The sequence below is a fragment of the Cynocephalus volans genome, chromosome 9 (assembly GCF_027409185.1).
Source record: "Cynocephalus volans isolate mCynVol1 chromosome 9, mCynVol1.pri, whole genome shotgun sequence".
Taxonomy (NCBI): domain Eukaryota; kingdom Metazoa; phylum Chordata; class Mammalia; order Dermoptera; family Cynocephalidae; genus Cynocephalus; species Cynocephalus volans.
Window position 1 is genome coordinate 68,451,181 of NC_084468.1, and position 18,910 is coordinate 68,470,090.

The window sequence follows — 18,910 nt, forward strand, 5'->3', positions numbered from 1 at the left end:
ACTCAAAACAAATTCTGCCATTTGCTAGTTAGTAAAATGGGAGAAAAACATAACAAAGATCTAGTTCATATCATTAAGGGCATTGAAATTCCATCTGTCTTTGAACTTTGTGAGTGGTATTTTCTTCAGTCTATAGACCACTGCCTCTCTCTCTTCACTGAGAACTCTTCATAGTATTTGAATTATAATCTACTGAAAAATTATTTTGCCACTTAAAAGCAGAGGTTTTTTTACATTGTTTCATGTAGCAAAATGTAAGTGTGCCATATGAAACAAGAGAATCTTATACCGTATCTTTGATGCTCTTAAAATACCATTAATGGGTGTGCATTGATGAGAAATGAAATGGCCATTTAAGAAAGCAGCACAAGCTCCTGTTCCAGATGCAAATGTAGAACAAAGGTCTATAAGAACTCATTGCAGAAAGAGTTGGGTATACCATATCAGGCCTCCAAGTTATATTTGAACACACAGGTACCACCAATAGTATCTGTGAACATGAGGCACATCTTGGAACTAAATAGAACCCCATCGCTGAAACTAACCAGGACAATTGTATATTCAACCAAAGAAGAAATGAGCTTTATGTGGGCTTAAAGAAAATGTCAACACAGCACAGGTAAAAATTTTATTTATGAATATGTGGACACATGACTTTGGATCCAGCCAGCCAGTGATATAAATAAACTTGAGCAAGAGATTCAAGCTAGAGGGTATATATATGTGTGTGTATATATGTATATATTTTTGTGTGTGCATAAGGCTTCTTGGAGCAGTGCCACAAACCTGGACACCAACCAACAGAATCACTTCCGTCCTTTGAAATTTCCATTAAGAGCAACACAATGGGGGTAATTATGCCAGGATGTTCCAAATCGCTTTTTCCATCTTGTGCACTCACATGCCCGCCAAACATGAAATATTCGTCTTCTCCCTTCCACTGTGATGGTTGTTGAACTTATTTTTAGTGTCATTTGATAAGCCTTTGTGCTCGCAGAGAGACATCCCACTGACCCAGCCACTGGTCATTGTCTATACCAGTTCACATCAAAGCAGGCGCGCTTTGTCAGGTTTCGCGTCGAATATCCATTTCGCATCTGAAGTACAGTATCGAAAGTGACTAGATCATTTGAGCTTTTCTCTTCAGCTGCTGCCTTCTTCCTCCCCTACAGTGCTTCTGCTCATGCTAACATAATTTGGCATCGTCGATGTGACACGATGGTGGTTTTTCTAAAAAATGATAATACATACATCATCAATGTTTTGTGATGGTGACGCTCCTGAAAATATAACTTATAAATTGAAGAAAGGAAGTCTTTTTTTCTTGACTGAATCAAAACCAAGGTAGAGTGCCCCTCGAAATCCAAGTAATGCACATACAGTAATAGGTCATTCAATGTCAAAAGGCATAAAAAAAGATGAGCAAAATCTTCACAGGCTGCTGCTTGCTGTTGCTTTTAATTATATTAATTAAACTTTGAAATTTTCATGCAAAGAGAGTTGCTGGCTTGTGACGCTGAAGAGCCCTTGGAGACTTGAAGGAAGAAAAAACCCTGAGCGGAAGCTTTGTGGTTACTGCTTCCTTTAAATTAAAAACAAAACAAACTCCTAGGTATGTTTACAGATATTAACGCTTTATGCACTACTAAATCCTAAACATAGGAAAAGGGGGAAATCTACCAGTCATAGGGACAAGTTCTCAAATCATGAGTCCCTTAAACTCCACTCAAGATCTGTGGTTAGAGGCTATCTTCCTGTGGAATAACGCTCTATTAATTTTCCCGTCCCAAGTGCATAATGAAAGAAAGGTGTCTTCAAAACTAAAGGGCAAAATCTTGCTTGCTACCAATACCTTGAGGCATCCTGTCTACATTTTGTCATGCGTGTGCACTTTTCAGTGTTAGAATGACAAGATTTTCTAGTCAGAAACTTCCCGTAAGGCACATTGTGATAGGGGACTTAGAAGGATTTTGTGATCTGACATAGCTATAAGACAATGGACTCCTTTATTTGCTTAGCTTGGTGGGAAATTTCATACTCTACTTATGGCTAAAGATCTTGACATATAAAAACACAAGTGCCATGTTTCTGTTTAAAAAGTTACTGCCTCCATTGAAGGCCCACAATGGCTAGTGGTTTTGTGGTCCATGTTTGGACACCATCTTCATGTTGCTGCTGCTGCTGCTTTTTCCTTCTGTACACATTCAAACCAACATTCTTGTATAAATCATAGAATGCAGATTGACGCTCCTCTTTATTTTCAATGTCACGAATCGAGCTACCACTGAGTTTCATTTTCTCCTGTGTAGAGGGCAGAACAAGTATTTGAAGATGGTGCAAGCAAAGCAGAAGGCAGAAAAAAAAACATTTCCTGACTAAGAGGAATTAAGCTACTCTTCCAAAAGCTTCTGAAATGCACTTGACTTTTTTCCTTTGGTTGGAAATCAGCAGTGGGGAAATGTGCCACCTTCGTACCTTCTTGGTCTCCCTGCTTTTCTTCTATTGAGATGGAACTCGGGAGAAGTTTATGCACCGGCCCTGAGGAAAGAAAGAAATCTTTATTGAAATACTAAAGCAATTATGAAAATGTATAAGAACACTTAGTTTTCCTACCATGATATAATAAATGATTACCCAAGGAAAGGACAATGTTAAGATGAGACGAAGTCATACATTGTTTTCATTGAGTCAAAGCATGGTGGTTCATACAGACCTTTTCCACAGTAAGTTTACCTATACTATGGTATGGTAAAATGAGTATGTAAAAAACATTATAGAAATAGAACTTTGTTACTGCTATCTTGAGTACAGCATTACTATAATAGTAACAGACATACCAAAGCCACAACCCTATATGCTTCTTTTTACAATGAGTTAAAATAAAAATATTCTCTTATGCAATCTGGTGCTTCTACAATGTGTACATGAGGAACACATTTAAGAAGTCACAAGAGAATGAGGATAAGGAATTGGGAGAAAGGGAAGAGATGCCATCTCTTTGTGATTCCATTTTATAAAAGGCTTTTTGCTAGAGATTTATTCTTGATTACGTCCACTGGTGTTGACCATTTCTTTTGATTACACACCACCATGATGTGTTCTTTCCAAACAGTGTCTATTTATTTGCACTGCACATTTCCAAAGAGGATTTCCATTTCAATTCCATAACACTTCAATGAAGGTTGTGTAGACACATTGTTCCATATGTAATTGTAAATAATCCAAAAATTATTTGAAAACAGTTTCCAAATTAAAGGAGCCCCTCCTGTCATCTCCTTGGTATGATACTGCTGATGCACTGTTCTACATAAATTATGTCCAGATTCCCCAACTGGCCAAAAGCTAATATACTGCTTTCTAGTTTAGGGTCAGGATTATTATCCTATTGAGATTTTTCTATTTCTTATATCATCTGTTCTCAAATAACTTTAGATTTTAAAGCTTCTTTTTCTTTCCCTCTAAATGTAAGTTTATTTTAAACATCCAAAAGAATGATAAAATTCAAAAAGAATAAAGAATATTGTTGAAGAAGAAAACTTAGAACATAAAAGTAGGATTTCTGTCCATTTCCCTCTCAAAAATGAGAGTAAATTTGGAACTTTCAGTGATTAATTAAGAAACAGAAGAGCATAAAAGCAAAAGAGAATTTTTTGCTGAAAGGCAAACATTCACCTAATTATCTGGGTTTTTTTTTTTTTTTTTTTTTTACTACAATTGCCAGTTTTATTAAACACTTTGTGCCTAATGTCTACAAATGATATCAGTGCAAAAGGAAGTGGGAAAAAGGTAGAGAGAAGATTACATTAGAATGAGGTCAAAATTCCCTGTTAATACAATGGTCATAGGGCTGTATTCTTGTATTATCTAGAACTTTCAAACGAGATTTTTTCAGAATGAGTATTAAGTGAAGAGATGCTCTTCTCCAGATTAGCTGAAGGAGCTAAGTATATCCCCAAAAGACAAGAAAACGTTTAAAATGTTATTTTTATCATGTATCCCTTTCCTAAACATTTTTTTTTTCAAGGAGGACAGGTAGGAAAATAATATTATACACAAATATTTGAGGAAAACAATAATGCAGTGCTTTTAAACCATAGTAGTGTAACTTTATATACATTGAGAAATAAATTTGAACCATTCATATTAAACAGTGAGGAACATTAAAAACATTATCTTCTGGCAATTTTCCAGAACCAAACAAATATCTGAGGAATGATATTACGAAAAAAAAAGACATAAATTAATGACATCATTCTCTTGTGTATTCATGGACCAAACATGTAAAAGTTTTCTGTTCTGTATAATTTTGAAAAGGATTTATCCAGAATCTTTTACTTGAGTTTCATCACTTATTAACTGGATATAGATAAAAGGTTCCTTCTCTGACCACTTCTCTTCTACATACCAAATTAATCTTGATGACCCTGATTCATTTAAGCAACTGAATAGTTTAACAAGTGATATTCATAGTCTACCTGAATTCTCAAAATCACTCCAACACCAATTGTTTTTCATGGCTTATATCAGGAAGTGAACCTTCTGAGGACAGGCATATTTACCTGAGTGGCCCAGTGGGATTTTCCCAAATGCTAAGAACCATTTCCAGTAATTCAAAGCTGAATTTAGCAGTATCAGTTTACAAATAGGCTATAAATAAGAAAAATTATACCTTGTGATAAAAGGGAAGATATGAAAAAATAAATAAGGCAAATTTTACTTAGGCTTTGTTACTTTAAAAGAGAGATGAATTCATTCTAGTGGGACAGTTTCTCAACTTCCAGTAAATTTTTAAATTTATCTCATTAAGGATTTGAAGCAATGGCATAACTATTTTGCTCATCCCCCCAAACAGCTAAAATGCTAATGCGGCTTTAAATGGCTCCAAATTACTATTCTGCACCTCAGTTTCTTTATCAGTAAAATGAAGATTAAAAATTGGACCTGTTCTTAGGGCTGTTGTAAAGATTAAATCTGTTAATATACACAAAGCACTGAGAACAGTGCCTGACATATAGCAAACTCTTGATAAAAAATAGATATTGTGTTGTCATTATCTCTCCCCTACAATGTCAATTACATAGTATCTAATATAGAGCAGACTTTTGAATACTCACTTAGAAACGAATGAATGGATGGATGATAAATGAACACCTGACATAGACTTCCACTGGTGGTGGAGACAGACTTCAAAAATGGGAAGACAGAATAAGTATGAATTAGAGAGAGGAAAAGAGGATTATAAAGAAGAAAAATGGGACGGTGGAAAAAGAGAAAAAATATGGCAAAAATAGCTGAAAGTTGCTGTAAAATGGAAAAGGTAGAAAGGTAGTGATCAAGAAAAAAAGCAATTTTGGCTAAGAGGAAATTTTTATTCAGTGTTCCATCAGGCATCTTACTTCCAGTGAATTATTTCATGTTGGCTGCTACCATCCACTTACCAGAGTATTCTAAAATCAAGGCAACACATCCTGGCTGAGAATGGACATGATTAGGTGGCTGTGACCCTTCAAATACACCCAATACTATCTTACAAAACACATTAGTGATAATGTTAACTACATTTAAGCCCATAGATTTTGGGCTGCCATTGATATCACAGCAAGAAGTCTATGCCAGAACACTGCACAGCAATTTTTATTTGCAGGAAATGGGATATGACAAGGCTTGCAGGTCTGTCATGTCCTCATGCTTATAATACCCACCCAGTAAAGGTATGTTATCAAGGTAACAAACAAAGCAACGTAGAATAGCTGGAACATACAACTTATCAAAGAATAGTACAGAATAGAAAGTAGTATTAGTTAATAATGTTTATTTTTCTGAGGATAATCCACTTTTATGACAAATAATACAAGTATTGAAAATAAAAATATGTTAACTTAATGGTAATGGTTTAGTAAGAAACTATTCAACATAACCTAAGTACAGCCAGCCCTACAGATAGCCCTCTGTATCCATGGGTTCCATATCTATGGATTCAACAAACCATGGATCAAAAATATTTGGAGAAAAAAAATTGTGTCTAAACTGAACATGTACAGCCTGCTTTTTCTTGCCATTATTCCCTAAACAATACAGTATAACAACTATTTACATAACATTTACATTTTATTAGGTATTATAAATGATCTAGAGACAATTTAAAGCATATGGAGGATATGTATGGGTTACAATCAAATACTATGCCATTTCATATCAGGAACTTGAGTATCACAGGTCTTGGTATATGCAGGAGGTCCTGGAATCAATCTCCCATGGATACATAGGGACAACTGTACATACATATAGATGTATATATTTGTAATTTTAATAGCTTATTCTCTGTGTACAGGTTATATCAGTATCTGGTGACAGGACTATGTAGTCTCTAAAATAAACTTCGTTAAAATTGCAATATGCTAAAATAGAGAAACACAACTTTCCTGTTAGCAAGAGTTCAAATGAATGTGTAATATTATACTTATGTTATATTTTACAAAATAATTCAAGAACTCAGGTGGCCTGAGTGCTTAGGAAATAATATAACATCTAATACATTATAAATTATAATATTAATATGAAGAAATAACTAATTTTCTATATTTTCTGAGTTTTTAATTCAATATTTTTTCTAAATTATTTTCTTGACTTAAAATCATGTACTAATCATGAATCTAAATCATAGGTAAAATCTAAGTGTGTTGGTTGTGATGCTTTAGGGACCACCCATGCTACTTTTTCAACCAGGCAATCATTACAACTAATTTGAATTTGGTATCATACCTTATATATATCACTCAGTCATAAACTTTAACAATATTTAGTCACTATAAAATTGAATTCAATTAGTGTCTTAAGACTGTACTAGTTTAAAAATGAGCTATGAATATATTCCATTCTTTTGTCTTAGGAATATAGTACTCCTTGGATGCAATGAAATCATTGTTAAATTTATTCATTTTGCATGACATAAGAGATATGAGTAGAATTTCTTAAATACTAAAAAAAAAATAAAGGATAGGCAGAACAAATACAGAATTTTACTGCTGATTTTAAGTTACAGTCAAACACATTTCAAGTCCATTTAATTTAGAAGTCATGATAATTCAGATATTAAGTTGTAGTAGATATATTAAAGCATCACTTAGGCAAATTAACTTTGAACAAGATTACTATGGGTATGTTTACCAATTTAAAATAAAATGTTTTATAGTATATAAGAAATGCATTCATATATTAATAATTGACCTCATTGTATTATGATCTTGGTATGGCAACATTTTATTTGCCTAGTAATAATTACAGCTTAAAAGGAATAAAACTGCCTTCCTTTTAAAAGCACACTGCCTTACGCAACTTTATATTGAGCATATTAATTAATGAGCTTTTGTGGCAAGAGAACTTTCATGCACTGCTAATAAATAATAGGTGAAACCTATACAGTAAACAAAGTACGTAAAAATGGTCTTTAAAAGTTTATATTCTTTGATTCAGTAATTTTGGAAATGCAGCCCAATAAAATAGCTACACAGAGATTTTTAAATATTTACCATTGCATTTTTATACTAGTAAAAAATGCAATCAATTTATATTTATTTCTGCCCAACAATCAGAGAATATGTTAAATTATAATTTATCTATCTATAATTTTTCAATAGTTTGTACACATTAAAATAGAAAACTTTGGAAAGATGTAGTAAAATGGTAAGTGAAATCATAAGAAAAATGTCAAATTGTATATATAAATGATTGTAATTATGCAATATATATCTAAAGAGTAACAGACAATACACCGATATGTTGTGGATAGTGGGACAGCATATACTTTCTTATATTCTATTTTATACTTTTCCTCTACATTTATATATTTTCTAATTTAAAAAGGAACATAATCTAAAATAGGAACATTCTATTTTATTCTTTTTCTGTATGTTTATATATTTTCTAATATAAAAGGAAAAATTTTCAAAGAGTAAATTCAATCAGCAAAAATGTAATCCTTTCTAAACATTTATATTTACATGTATTTAAAAGTCAGCCCAGGAACCTGTTGGCTACTCACTTTCAGGAATCACCACAAACTGCTAACTATGCCAGAGTTTTTCTGCACCCAACATTCCCAATAGGTGACCTCATGTACTCCTCTCTAGGCAGTATTTTACTATTAGTACCTTGGTGAACTCATCTGAATGTAGTTCTACTCAAGAGTGCACGCGTATGGCAGAGAAAGAAGACTAGTAAATTTATAATCTTATAATCTACAGTCAGCATTTTCTTATAAGTACATAATCTATAGTCAGCCTTAAAAATATTATATCTATAGTCGGCATTTTCATTTTTATGAGACAAAATTGTAGGAATTTCAATGAAATACCTGTTCAAGCATTTGGCAAGGTCACACAAAATTAGCTATCTAATTTTTTGAAATATGTTTGTGTGCACATTTGTGAGTACATGTCAGCACATATGCACAGCCTAATTCACACCCTTTACACACAGGAGTTCATTACATTTAACTATGAATACAAGGAAGGCACTTTAATTTTCACCCCACAGCAAACTTTCAAACCACATCCCCAGTATCTAGGGCACATATTTCTCGATTCAATTAACAACATCGAACACTTTTACCTCAGATACTTAGTGATAACTTTTGAATCTTTTCTCTCCAGATTAATTGGCAAACTACCTTTGAGAGAGGGGCTCTAAGTGGAATGCTAGCCATTTATTTCTCTAGGTCAGTGGTTATTTTCTCATACGATAGTCCATGAAATCCTATGGGTTCTACAAGGTGCCTCAGAGGCCACCGTGGTTGAGGTGGAGCACGAGAAGGGAGCAAGTAGGTACAACTGCAGGCCTCTCAAACCTGATTCAATCCAAGGATCTCCACTCTCATCTATCTTTTAAAACTGTAATTTACTATAAGATTTTGTCTGCACTAAAATATAGTTTAATAATATTATTCCAGACATTTTTTATATGTAAATAGATTCATTTGTTTTTTAAGTGACATGTATTAATTATACATATTTATGGGGCACAGAATTATAGTTCAATACATGTATACAATGTAAATTGATCAAATCAGGTAGTTATATTCATTGTCATGAAAATTTATCATTTCTTTGTGATGAGAGCATGTGAGCTCTTCTCTTCTACCCATTTGAAAACATGCAATAAATTATTGTTAATTACAGATTCCTAGCATGACTGTAGACCACTAGGATTAATTTTTCCTATCTAGCTGTGATTTTCTATTCATTAACCAACCTATTCCTATTCCACCATCCCCCTCACCTTCCCAGCCACTAGTAACCACAATTTTACTCTATTTCTATAAACTCCACTTTTTTAGGCTCCCACATAAGTGAAAAAATGTGATATTTATCTTTCTGTGCCTGACTTATTTCACTTTACATATTGCCATCCAGTCCCACCCATGTTGCCACAATGACAGGATTTCATTTTTCTTTTATGGCTGAGTAGTACTCCATTGTGTATATATACCGTTTTCTTTATCAACTCATCTGTCGATGGACACCTAGACTGATCTTGGCTATTATGACTAGAGCTGCAATAAACATGAGGATGCAGATATCTCTTCAGTATACTGAGTTTCTTTCCTTTGGATAAATACCCAGCAGTGGGATTGCTGGATCATATGATATTTCTATTTTTTGAGGAATTTCCATACTGTTTTTCATAATGGCTACACTAATTTACATTCCTACCAACAGTGTATAAGAGTTCCCTTTTCTTTGTGTCCTCAATAGCATTTTATACTTTTTGTCTTTTGGATAACAGCCATTCTAACTGGGGTGAGGTGGTATCTCAATGTGGTTTTGATTTGCATTTCCCTGATGCTTAGTGATGTTAAGCATTTGTTCATACACCTGTTGGCCATTTGTATGTCTTCTTTTGAGAAATGTTTATTCAGGTAATTTGCCCATTTTTAAAATAAGCTTATTTGTTTCTTTGCTGTTGAATAATTTAAGTTCCTTGTATATTCTAGATATTGATCTCTTGGTGGATGAATAGTTTGCAGATATTTTCTCCCATCCTGCCAGTTGCCTCTTCACTCTGTTGATTATTTCCTTTGCTGTGCAGAAGCTTTTTAGTTTGGTATAATCCCATTTGTCTATTTTTGCTTTTGTTGCCTGTGCTTTAAAAGTCTTCTCTGTAAAATTTTCGCCCAGACCAATATCTTGGAGTGTTTCCCCTATGTTTTCTTGTAGTTTTATAGTGTCAGGTTTTACATTTAAATCTTTAACTCATTTCGAGTTGGTTTTCATATATGTTGAGACATAGGGGTGTATTTTCTTTCTTCTGCATATGGATATCCAGTTTTTCCAGCACCATTTACAGAACAGGCTGTGCTTTCTCCAATGTATATTCTTGGTGCCTTTGTCAAAAATCAGCTGGCTGTAGATAAGTGGTTTTATTTCTGGATTATCTATTCTGTTCCATTGGTCCATGTGTCTGTTTTTATGCCATTGCCATGCTGTTTTGATTGCAGCGTATTTTGAAGTCAGGAAGTGTAATGCCTCCAGCTTTGTGTTTTTCACTCAGAATTGTGTTGGCTATTTGGGGTCTTTTGTGGTTCTATATGAATTTTAGCATTTTTTTCTATTTCTGTGAAGAATGTCATTGGTATTTTAATAGAGATTGCATTGAATCTGTAGATCTCTTTGGGTAGTATGGTCATTTTTACAATAGTAATTTTCCCAATCTATGAACATGGGGTGTCTTTCCATTTTCTTGAGTCCTCTTTATTTCATCAGTGTTTTGTAGTTTTCATTGCAGAGATCTTTCACCCTCTTGGTTAAATTTATTCCTAGGTATTTTATTTTTTTGGTAGCTATTGTAAATCATATTGCTTTCTTGATATCTTTTTCAGCTACTTCATTGTTGGTGTATACAAATGCTACTGATTTTTGTATGTTGATTTTTGTATCCTATAACTTTATTAAACTTGTTTATCAGTTCTAGAGTTTTTTGGTGGAGTCTTTAGGTTTTTCTACATATAAGATGATGTCATATGCACACAGAAATGATGTGAATTCTTCTTTTCTAATTTTGATGTCCTTTATTTCTTTCTCCTGCCTAATTGCTCTGGCTAGGACTTCCAGTACTATGTTCAATAAGAGTAGTGAAAGTAGGAGTCCCTGTCTTTTTTCTGTTCTTAGAGGAAAAGCTTTCAACTTCCCTCCATTCAGTACGATGTTAGCTATGGGTTTGTCATATGTAGCCTTTATTGTGTTGAGATACTTTCCTTCTATATGTAATTTGTTGAGATAGATATTTTCACATCTATGTTAATTCAGTTCACCAGTAAACTATCCATATACCTAGTCTTGGTTTCTTCACTTCTCTTTAGAAATGCTTGTATAGATCCCTGTTAATAATACAGCATTATCCTTCTAATTTTCAGTCATATGAAGATCCCATATTATTTTTGTTCATATAAAGGGAATTTTGCATTTTGGAAAATTGTTATTGATGACACTGATATTAAGCAATCAATTCTTTCTGGAGATCAGAGCTGGGAAAAAGCTTGTAACTTCTGGTACATATTTACCTTTTATTATAAAATGGCAACTATATAACTCAACCTGTTTCTCTTTATGCCCTGGCTTTCAGGAAGCTTGGATTTACAGGGTGTTCTAAAAGCAACTGCTATCTTTAATGTACATCTACCCTTAGTGTACATTTTTGGCATAGCTTTAACTTGACTTTGACCATGACTATTTTTTTATTTTTATTCTGCAGAATAAAAATTGTATTGTGTTTTTATTGTATTTTTTTCTCTGCTTTAGAAGTAGATTAGGTATAAGCAAATGTAAACTAATACAGATTTCTTTCTTAATTCTCAACTTTCTCAATCATAAAAAATATCAAACTCATCTTAACCTCTAAAACCCTCCAACAAATGTATTGTCTCAATCTCTACCTTATGCAAAAAAGACCATATCATATATATTTCCCTTCTATGTTGCGTTTTCTTATTCTGGTAGGACTTAATGAAGGACTCCGCAGAGAGCTGCTGTCAAATGCTGATTAATTTGAACCTAACCTGAACTAAGTTAACATAGATAAACAATATGAACTTGAAGTTTCTGTATACAAAAATATTGAAACTACACTACTCTTCATGTAATCCCAAAAGTTGTTCTACAAGAATAAATCCCCTGAGTCAAAGACTGAAAACTTAATTTTCTTTACTTGCTAGGAAAATATAAGAATATGGTTCTTTACTAGAAATTTATTAATATTCCCAGTTCATCTTTTAGAACAGAGCTCTATGTGGAAGCTTTACTCTATTACAAACTTTCCCTCAGTATAAGAAGGAACAGAATGTATCAAGGATGGATCACAAATAAAACTCTGGTTATAGCAAGGGCTAAGCTCACAATCAGAATCTGTCAGCGTTAACTTTACTAAGTGATTTTCAGGCAATAACTAGTATCTATTAGAGTTAAGACTTTTAATAATATTTCCCAGAAATTATTGTTGGTAATACCTTCTATTGGGCCTCATAAGTAGAAATACGAAGAGGATGCCTCAAAGAAATATGTCTGATGTTATGTTACTATTCTGCAGTTAACTAAACCAAGAGATGAAAAGACAAAAACAGGAAGTGACATATATGCTGTTTTGACATATATCAGTATATAGCCCCCAGCTCCACTGCAATACTTAAAAACTGATTTCACCTCCTCATTTTCACTGTGGCCAGTAAGAGCAGCATTAACCAGAGCAAGTGCCATGTTTCCCATCTCTTCAGCATTAAAATTCAACTGGCATTAACAACTGTGAGCTCCTTTACTAGCTATCTGCACAGGATGTATTTCACTGCTATAACTGTTATGGTATTATGGTCAAGTGATAAATATCCATTGACAAGCTGAAGCAAACAACTGCACTTTAGTTTAGACTTTTCTAACAGATAGCTGATTTATTTATCTCCACTTCTAAACCTTCATGCTCTGTGCAACAGTAAACAGTGATTCAAGTTTAAAATTGTGCACAAAGCACAGATACACATAGACACAGGCACAGAGACAAATCAAAAAGTCCAGGAAATCACTCATATAAGCAGAGATCTGAGAATACAATAGACTTTTTGAGTGGAGACTTTCTGTAGCAAGTGAAGGTACAAGACTGAAGAGAAGGCACATAATATTATCACTCTCTCTTTCCCTCTCTCTATGTATATATAAACACACACACACTCATATTTTTAAATAATCTGTGCTACCTTTGCTCTAAATAAAACTGCAAGATTTTGAGCTGAAATATACATTTCACATACTCTTTTCTAATAGAAGCTGAACCTATAAATGTCCTATTTTACAGTAGAGACCATGCACACCATATGGATATTCAGTAGATGTCATGAAGGGAAGTGCTGAGTTTGCCTAAAAAATTTACCTTCAAATTTTTTTAGTGTCTTTATTCTGTCACGGCACCTGCAAAATTTTAGTGACTCTACACATACTGTTAATATTTATTTTGTAAATATCTATGTCCTAATATTTCTTGAAATTCAGGCATATAGTTGGCAGCTAATAAAATACCTAAACCATACTTCATAATAATAAGATACAAAATTGATCCTTTTAAATTATTAATTCAAGCAAAATATATATCTATATCTAGATGTAGATGTGGATGCAGATATAGATATAATTTTGACAGTCCTCTGGAAATCATTGTTGGCAATACCTTCTTTTGGGCTTCATAATAAATCAGAATGAGAAGTTGAAGTCCAAAAGACAGATAGATAGATAAATAGATATATAGGTATAGATATATAATCAGAACAGAATTCTGTATATCCTTACAGATGCTTAACATTTATTTTGTTGGACACATCATAGATAGTGTAGGAATGATTTTCCAGTTTCTAATCTCAGAGTATAGATTATGTCTTAGATCCTAAACCAATAGTTAAAGATTACTTAGAAATATAACTTTAAAACAGTAGAAAAACAGAAAATAATTTATGCACATTACTGGTGTTCACAAAAATTGAAAACAACCCAAATATCCATCAGTAAGAGACAAGATGAATAAACTAAGATACTGATAAATAAAAGAATACTCTAAATAATATACAACCATCAGAAAGAGGATGATCTCCATACACCATTATGAAGTGATGACCCCGATTTATTAAGGAAAAAAAATCAAGGTGTAATAGTATACACACTGTACTACTATCTTTTTAAAATTATTTTTTGTGGTGGTAAAATATATATAAGATTTGCTATTTCAACCATTTTTAAACATATAATTCTGTGGAATTAATTACATTCACAATGCTGTGTGATCATCACCTCTATTTCCAAAACTTTTTCATCATTCTAAGCATAAACTCTATACCCATTAAGCAATAACTTCCCATTATTCCTTTCTCCCAGTTTCAGGTAACCTCTAATTTATTTCTGTCTCTGGCTTTTTTTTTCTTTTTAGTTTATTTTTTTCTTAATTGGCCCATAATTGTATATATTTATGGAATACAATGTGATATTTAGGTACATTTATGGAGTGTGCAATGATCATATCAGGGTTTGAGGTGATGAATATACAATCTTTTATATTACAAAGAGTGAAAATACACAGGCATTAATATATACTTATATTTTTATAGAGAAGGAAAATAAACGATTGCTTTAGAAACAAAATTAATTACCAATATAGGTGGGAGGGAGGGAGGATGCAGAGTTGAGTGGATAAGAATGTAAATTAGATAACTTTCAATATATATTCTTATATGCTATCAAATGCAAACATGTAAATGTTTTACATTTGAAAAAAAATTTACATAATAAAAGAAACCCAACAGACTAAAATAGGTTTATCTAAGTGCACGGCAAAAGCCTGCCAAAAGAATAGAACATGGCAGGAAAGCTGATGTGGAAAGAGATCCCAGAACAGTACATGAGGCTTTCCTTGAGATCAAGGAAGTAGTCAACTGAAGGCTAGGAGAAAGACAGGAGGGTAGAGAAAGATTTCCATCTCCAAAGGCAGAAGGGGCCTTCCACAAGGGAAAAGAAGTGATGCACTGAAGATTTGGGACATGGTGAGAAGAATTAGGAAAAATAGTCCTGCAGAATCCACAACCTTCCCCAACCACAAGACAGCAGGCTACTGAAACCTGGGAGCAGGCGAACTGAGAAAAATCCTCCTGAAGTTCATAGGGACCCTCTCAGAGTATAAGGAATTGCCTAGTCCAAAGTTGCAGGAAGGGAATGAATATGGGGCAGGTCTTCCAAGTTACAGAAAGTTTGGCTGGTGGGGTTGGGGGGATTGTGGCAGTTAGAGAGTAAGGAGACTTCCCCTGAAATTCAAGCGCGCGCGTGCGCGCGCACACACACACGCATGCGCGCACACACAGAGAGAGAGAGAGAGAGAGAGAGAGAGAGAGAGAGAGAGAGAGAGAGAGAGAGAGAGAGAGAGAGAGAGAGAGAGAGAACTCTGCTGAAGGGATACTTTTAATACTGCCTTCAAACTTGTTGAAGCCAGTAGCGAAAAATAACTAAGAATGTGACAAAACTCAGGCCCAGCTCAACTACAGATTAGCAGTATGACAAAGGAAGTGGTATAAACTTTTCTAGGAGTAAATATTATCTTGGTCAGTCTCTCTCTCTCTCTTTTTTTCCCCCCTAATTTACAATGTCCAGCATAAAATCACAAATTATAGTATAAATAAAGAAGCAAAAAGATATAACCAATAATCAATGGAAAAACACAATCAGTAAGCAGATCTACAGATGGCATAGATACTGCAGCTAAGACAAGGACTTTAAAATAGCTATGATAATAATATTAAAAGATCTAGTGAGAAAGGTGGATAATGTGCATAAGGAAATTAGGAATTCCAGCAGAAATATGGAAGTTGTAAATAAGAAACTATAAAAATGAAATGGAAAAGCTAAAAAGAAAAAATGTAATATCAGAAATAAAGAATGTATTTGACTGACATAAAAGTAGATTGGATACAGCAGATGAAAGACTCACTGAACTCAAAGGTAGGAGAATAGAAATTGTCCAAATATTTAAAAAAAGAAAAAAATAACTAAAAGAGAATCTGAGACCTGTGGGACAGTATCTCATGATTTGTCACATGAATAACTAGTATCCCATAAGGAAATGAGAAAAAGTGGGGCAGAAGAAATACTTCAAAATATAATTGCTGGATTATATCTATTTGGGAGGGTATCAAGATGGCAGTGGCTGCGGCAGTTGGCGCGGAGTAGCTGAGGTGGAAAAGGCGGCCACTGGGCCTTACGCAACCGGGAAACATGTGGACCTTCCTCTTGCCATCTCTTAAGGGAGGACCGCTGCTGGTGGCCGGTCGTGAGGGCTGACCGCCACTTTGCGCTCGGCAGGAGAGGCTGCCTCATTTACAAACAACAGCTTCGAAGTATGGAGCAGGAAAAGAACTGTTTCTTAGCTGCAAAAGCGAGTCTCTAAACAGGGAACATGGCGCCAGGGCTGCTGTGGATGCAGACAGGATCCCGGAGGCCGGGGCTGCGCTGAAGGCGGCCAGCTGCCCTATTCATGATTCGAGGTTTTAGGCCGGCATAAAAGAAGATTCCTGGGAGCACCCGAGCCACGCCGGGGGACCAAGCGAGCAGCCCGAGGTGGCAGGAACCGAGAAGGGGGAAGGCGACAAACCAGAGGCAGAGAGTGAGCGCTCGACCTGGCACAGCACTGTGAGTGACCCCCGACCCGGCCCTGCTCAGGGGGCTGACGCCCACTCGGCTTCCGCCTACATCACCAGGCCACTCACTGCCCAGGGACTGCCTCCATTTTCTCAGGTGGTGGCAGCTCCGGCGAGGCTCAGCCAAGCCTGTCCTCCTCGCCTGGCTCAACTCCTCACTGAGCCTTCCCACTTGCTTGCCCTGGTGTGGGGCTTCCCAGGGCCTGCAGGCTGGCCACCCCTCCCACTCCCTCCGCGGTTCTCTGGTGGGGCTGGTGGTGTGGGGCGTCTCCGGCCAGCGTTGGGAGGGCAAGGAAGTACGGGCGGGGCCGACTGTCACTCCAACACACCCTGGACTCCGGCCCCCGGTAAACTTCCTGTTACTGGGAGGCAGATACCATCTCTACAGTCACCAGTTCGGAAAAACGCCTAACCAGTTTCTGGTTAGGAATAGTGTGGTAGGAGAGTTCCCAAGTCTGCTTGAACCTGCCGGAGAGCTGACTACAGGCGGGTACCAGACTCGGTCCGGGGGGATAGAAAGGTGAACCGTGTGCTGCAGGCTCCTCCCCCGAGGTGCTCACGCTCTGGTGTGGGAGAGAAGACAAGCACACAAATAACTGCAATACCAGGAGGAAGGTGATAAGTCCCGAGAAAGATCTACACAGTGCTACAAAGGCACCCAGAGCGACCGGTCACCTGTGCCTAACAGAAGCCTGGTAGACTTCCTGGGCGAGGTGGTGCCGAGCAGGGTCTTGAAGGCCCAGCTGACAGACGAGGGTTGCAGAAGACATGTCCCAGCACAGCCCAGTGCGCACAGAGCGGGGAGACGTGCGGCCAGGGAGGCGGAGACTCGACAGAAACCACACACTCTGTGGGGTCGCCACTGCACGATCCAACAGCCTGGGCCAGAGCACACAAAACAGGGAGAAGTCCTGCACAGGAAGTGAAGCTCAACAGAGATCACACACCCTGTGGTACGTGATCCAGCAGCCCAGCAGAGTCCAAGCTGACCAGAAAGGTGGCTCTCCGGAGAGGCCCAAGACCCGAGGCAACCATACACACAAGGCACTAAAGGCCAACTGAGCAGTCACGGAGGTAGCCATACCAAATTGGCAACCACAGCAACATCTTAGTTAGTCAATAGTCTCAAACCGGTGGACTGTGAAACCCCCTGCCACAATGAATAAACATCAAAAAAAAGATACCAGAAATACAAAAAATCAAGAAAGTACACCACCAAAAGTTAATAAATCTCAAACTCTAGATCCTATAGAACAAGAAGCCTTTGAAATGACTGACAAGGAATTTCGAGTGATAATTCTAAGGAAACTGAATGAGATACAAGAAAACTCAGCTAGACATCATGATGAAATGAGGAAAAGTATACAGGAACTGAAAGAGGAAATGTACAAGGAAATCAATGTCCTGAAAAAAAATGTAGCAGAACTTCCCGAACTGAAGAAGTTATTCAGGGAAATAGAAAACACAACCGAGACTTTAACCATCAGGCTTGTGGAAATTGAAGAGAGAACCTCTGAACTTGAAGATGGGCTGTTTGAAATAACACAAGCAGACAAAAAGAAAGAAAAAAGAATCAAAGACATTGAAGAAAATCTGAGAGAGATATCAGACCACCTTAAGCGCGCAAATATCCGAGTCCTGGGTATTCCAGAAGGGGACGAAAATGGAGATTCCATTGAAAACATATTCAACAAAATAGTGGCAGAAAACTTCCCAGGTATAGGAAAAATCACAGATCTTCAGATCCAGGAAGCTCAACGATCTCCTAACGTATTCAACCCAAAAAGGCCTTCTCCAAGACATGTCATAGTCAAATTGGCAAAACTCAGAGACAAAGAGAGAATCTTAAAAGCTGCAAGAGAGAAGCGTCAAATCACCTATAAGGGAGCCCCAATCAGGCTAACATCAGACTTTTCATCACAAACCCGAAAAGCTAGAAAGGAATGGGATGATATATTCAAAATACTAAAAGACAAAGATTGCCAGCCAAGAATACTCTACCCTGCAAGGCTATCCTTCCGAAATGAAGGGCAAATAGTATATTTCTCAGACAAACAAAAACTGCGGGAGTTCACTACCACACGACCACCCTTACAAGAAATCCTCAAGGTAGTACTGTGTTTGATTCCTGAAAAATAACTACCACTGCCATAAAAACCCAAGAAAAATCAAAACCCACTAGTATAATAAAAATGGCATTCA

At 36.1% G+C, this 18,910-nt stretch overlaps 1 protein-coding gene across 2 annotated transcripts in view; it reads right to left on the minus strand.

The window, feature by feature from the left end:
• Positions 1-615: 615 nt before the first annotated feature.
• ANTXR2 (ANTXR cell adhesion molecule 2) overlaps positions 616-18,910 on the minus strand; it is a 152,844-nt gene continuing 134,549 nt past the window's right edge. Inside the window, exons 17-18 of one of the 2 annotated variants that reach the window (XM_063108222.1) lie at positions 2,476-2,538; positions 616-2,301 (exon numbers count right to left, since the gene is read on the minus strand). In XM_063108222.1, coding sequence (XP_062964292.1) covers positions 2,500-2,538 — 39 coding nt within the window. In that variant the 3' untranslated portion in view covers positions 616-2,301; positions 2,476-2,499. The remainder of the gene's footprint in view (positions 2,302-2,475; positions 2,539-18,910) is intronic. The other variant, XM_063108223.1, reaches the window with a different exon arrangement.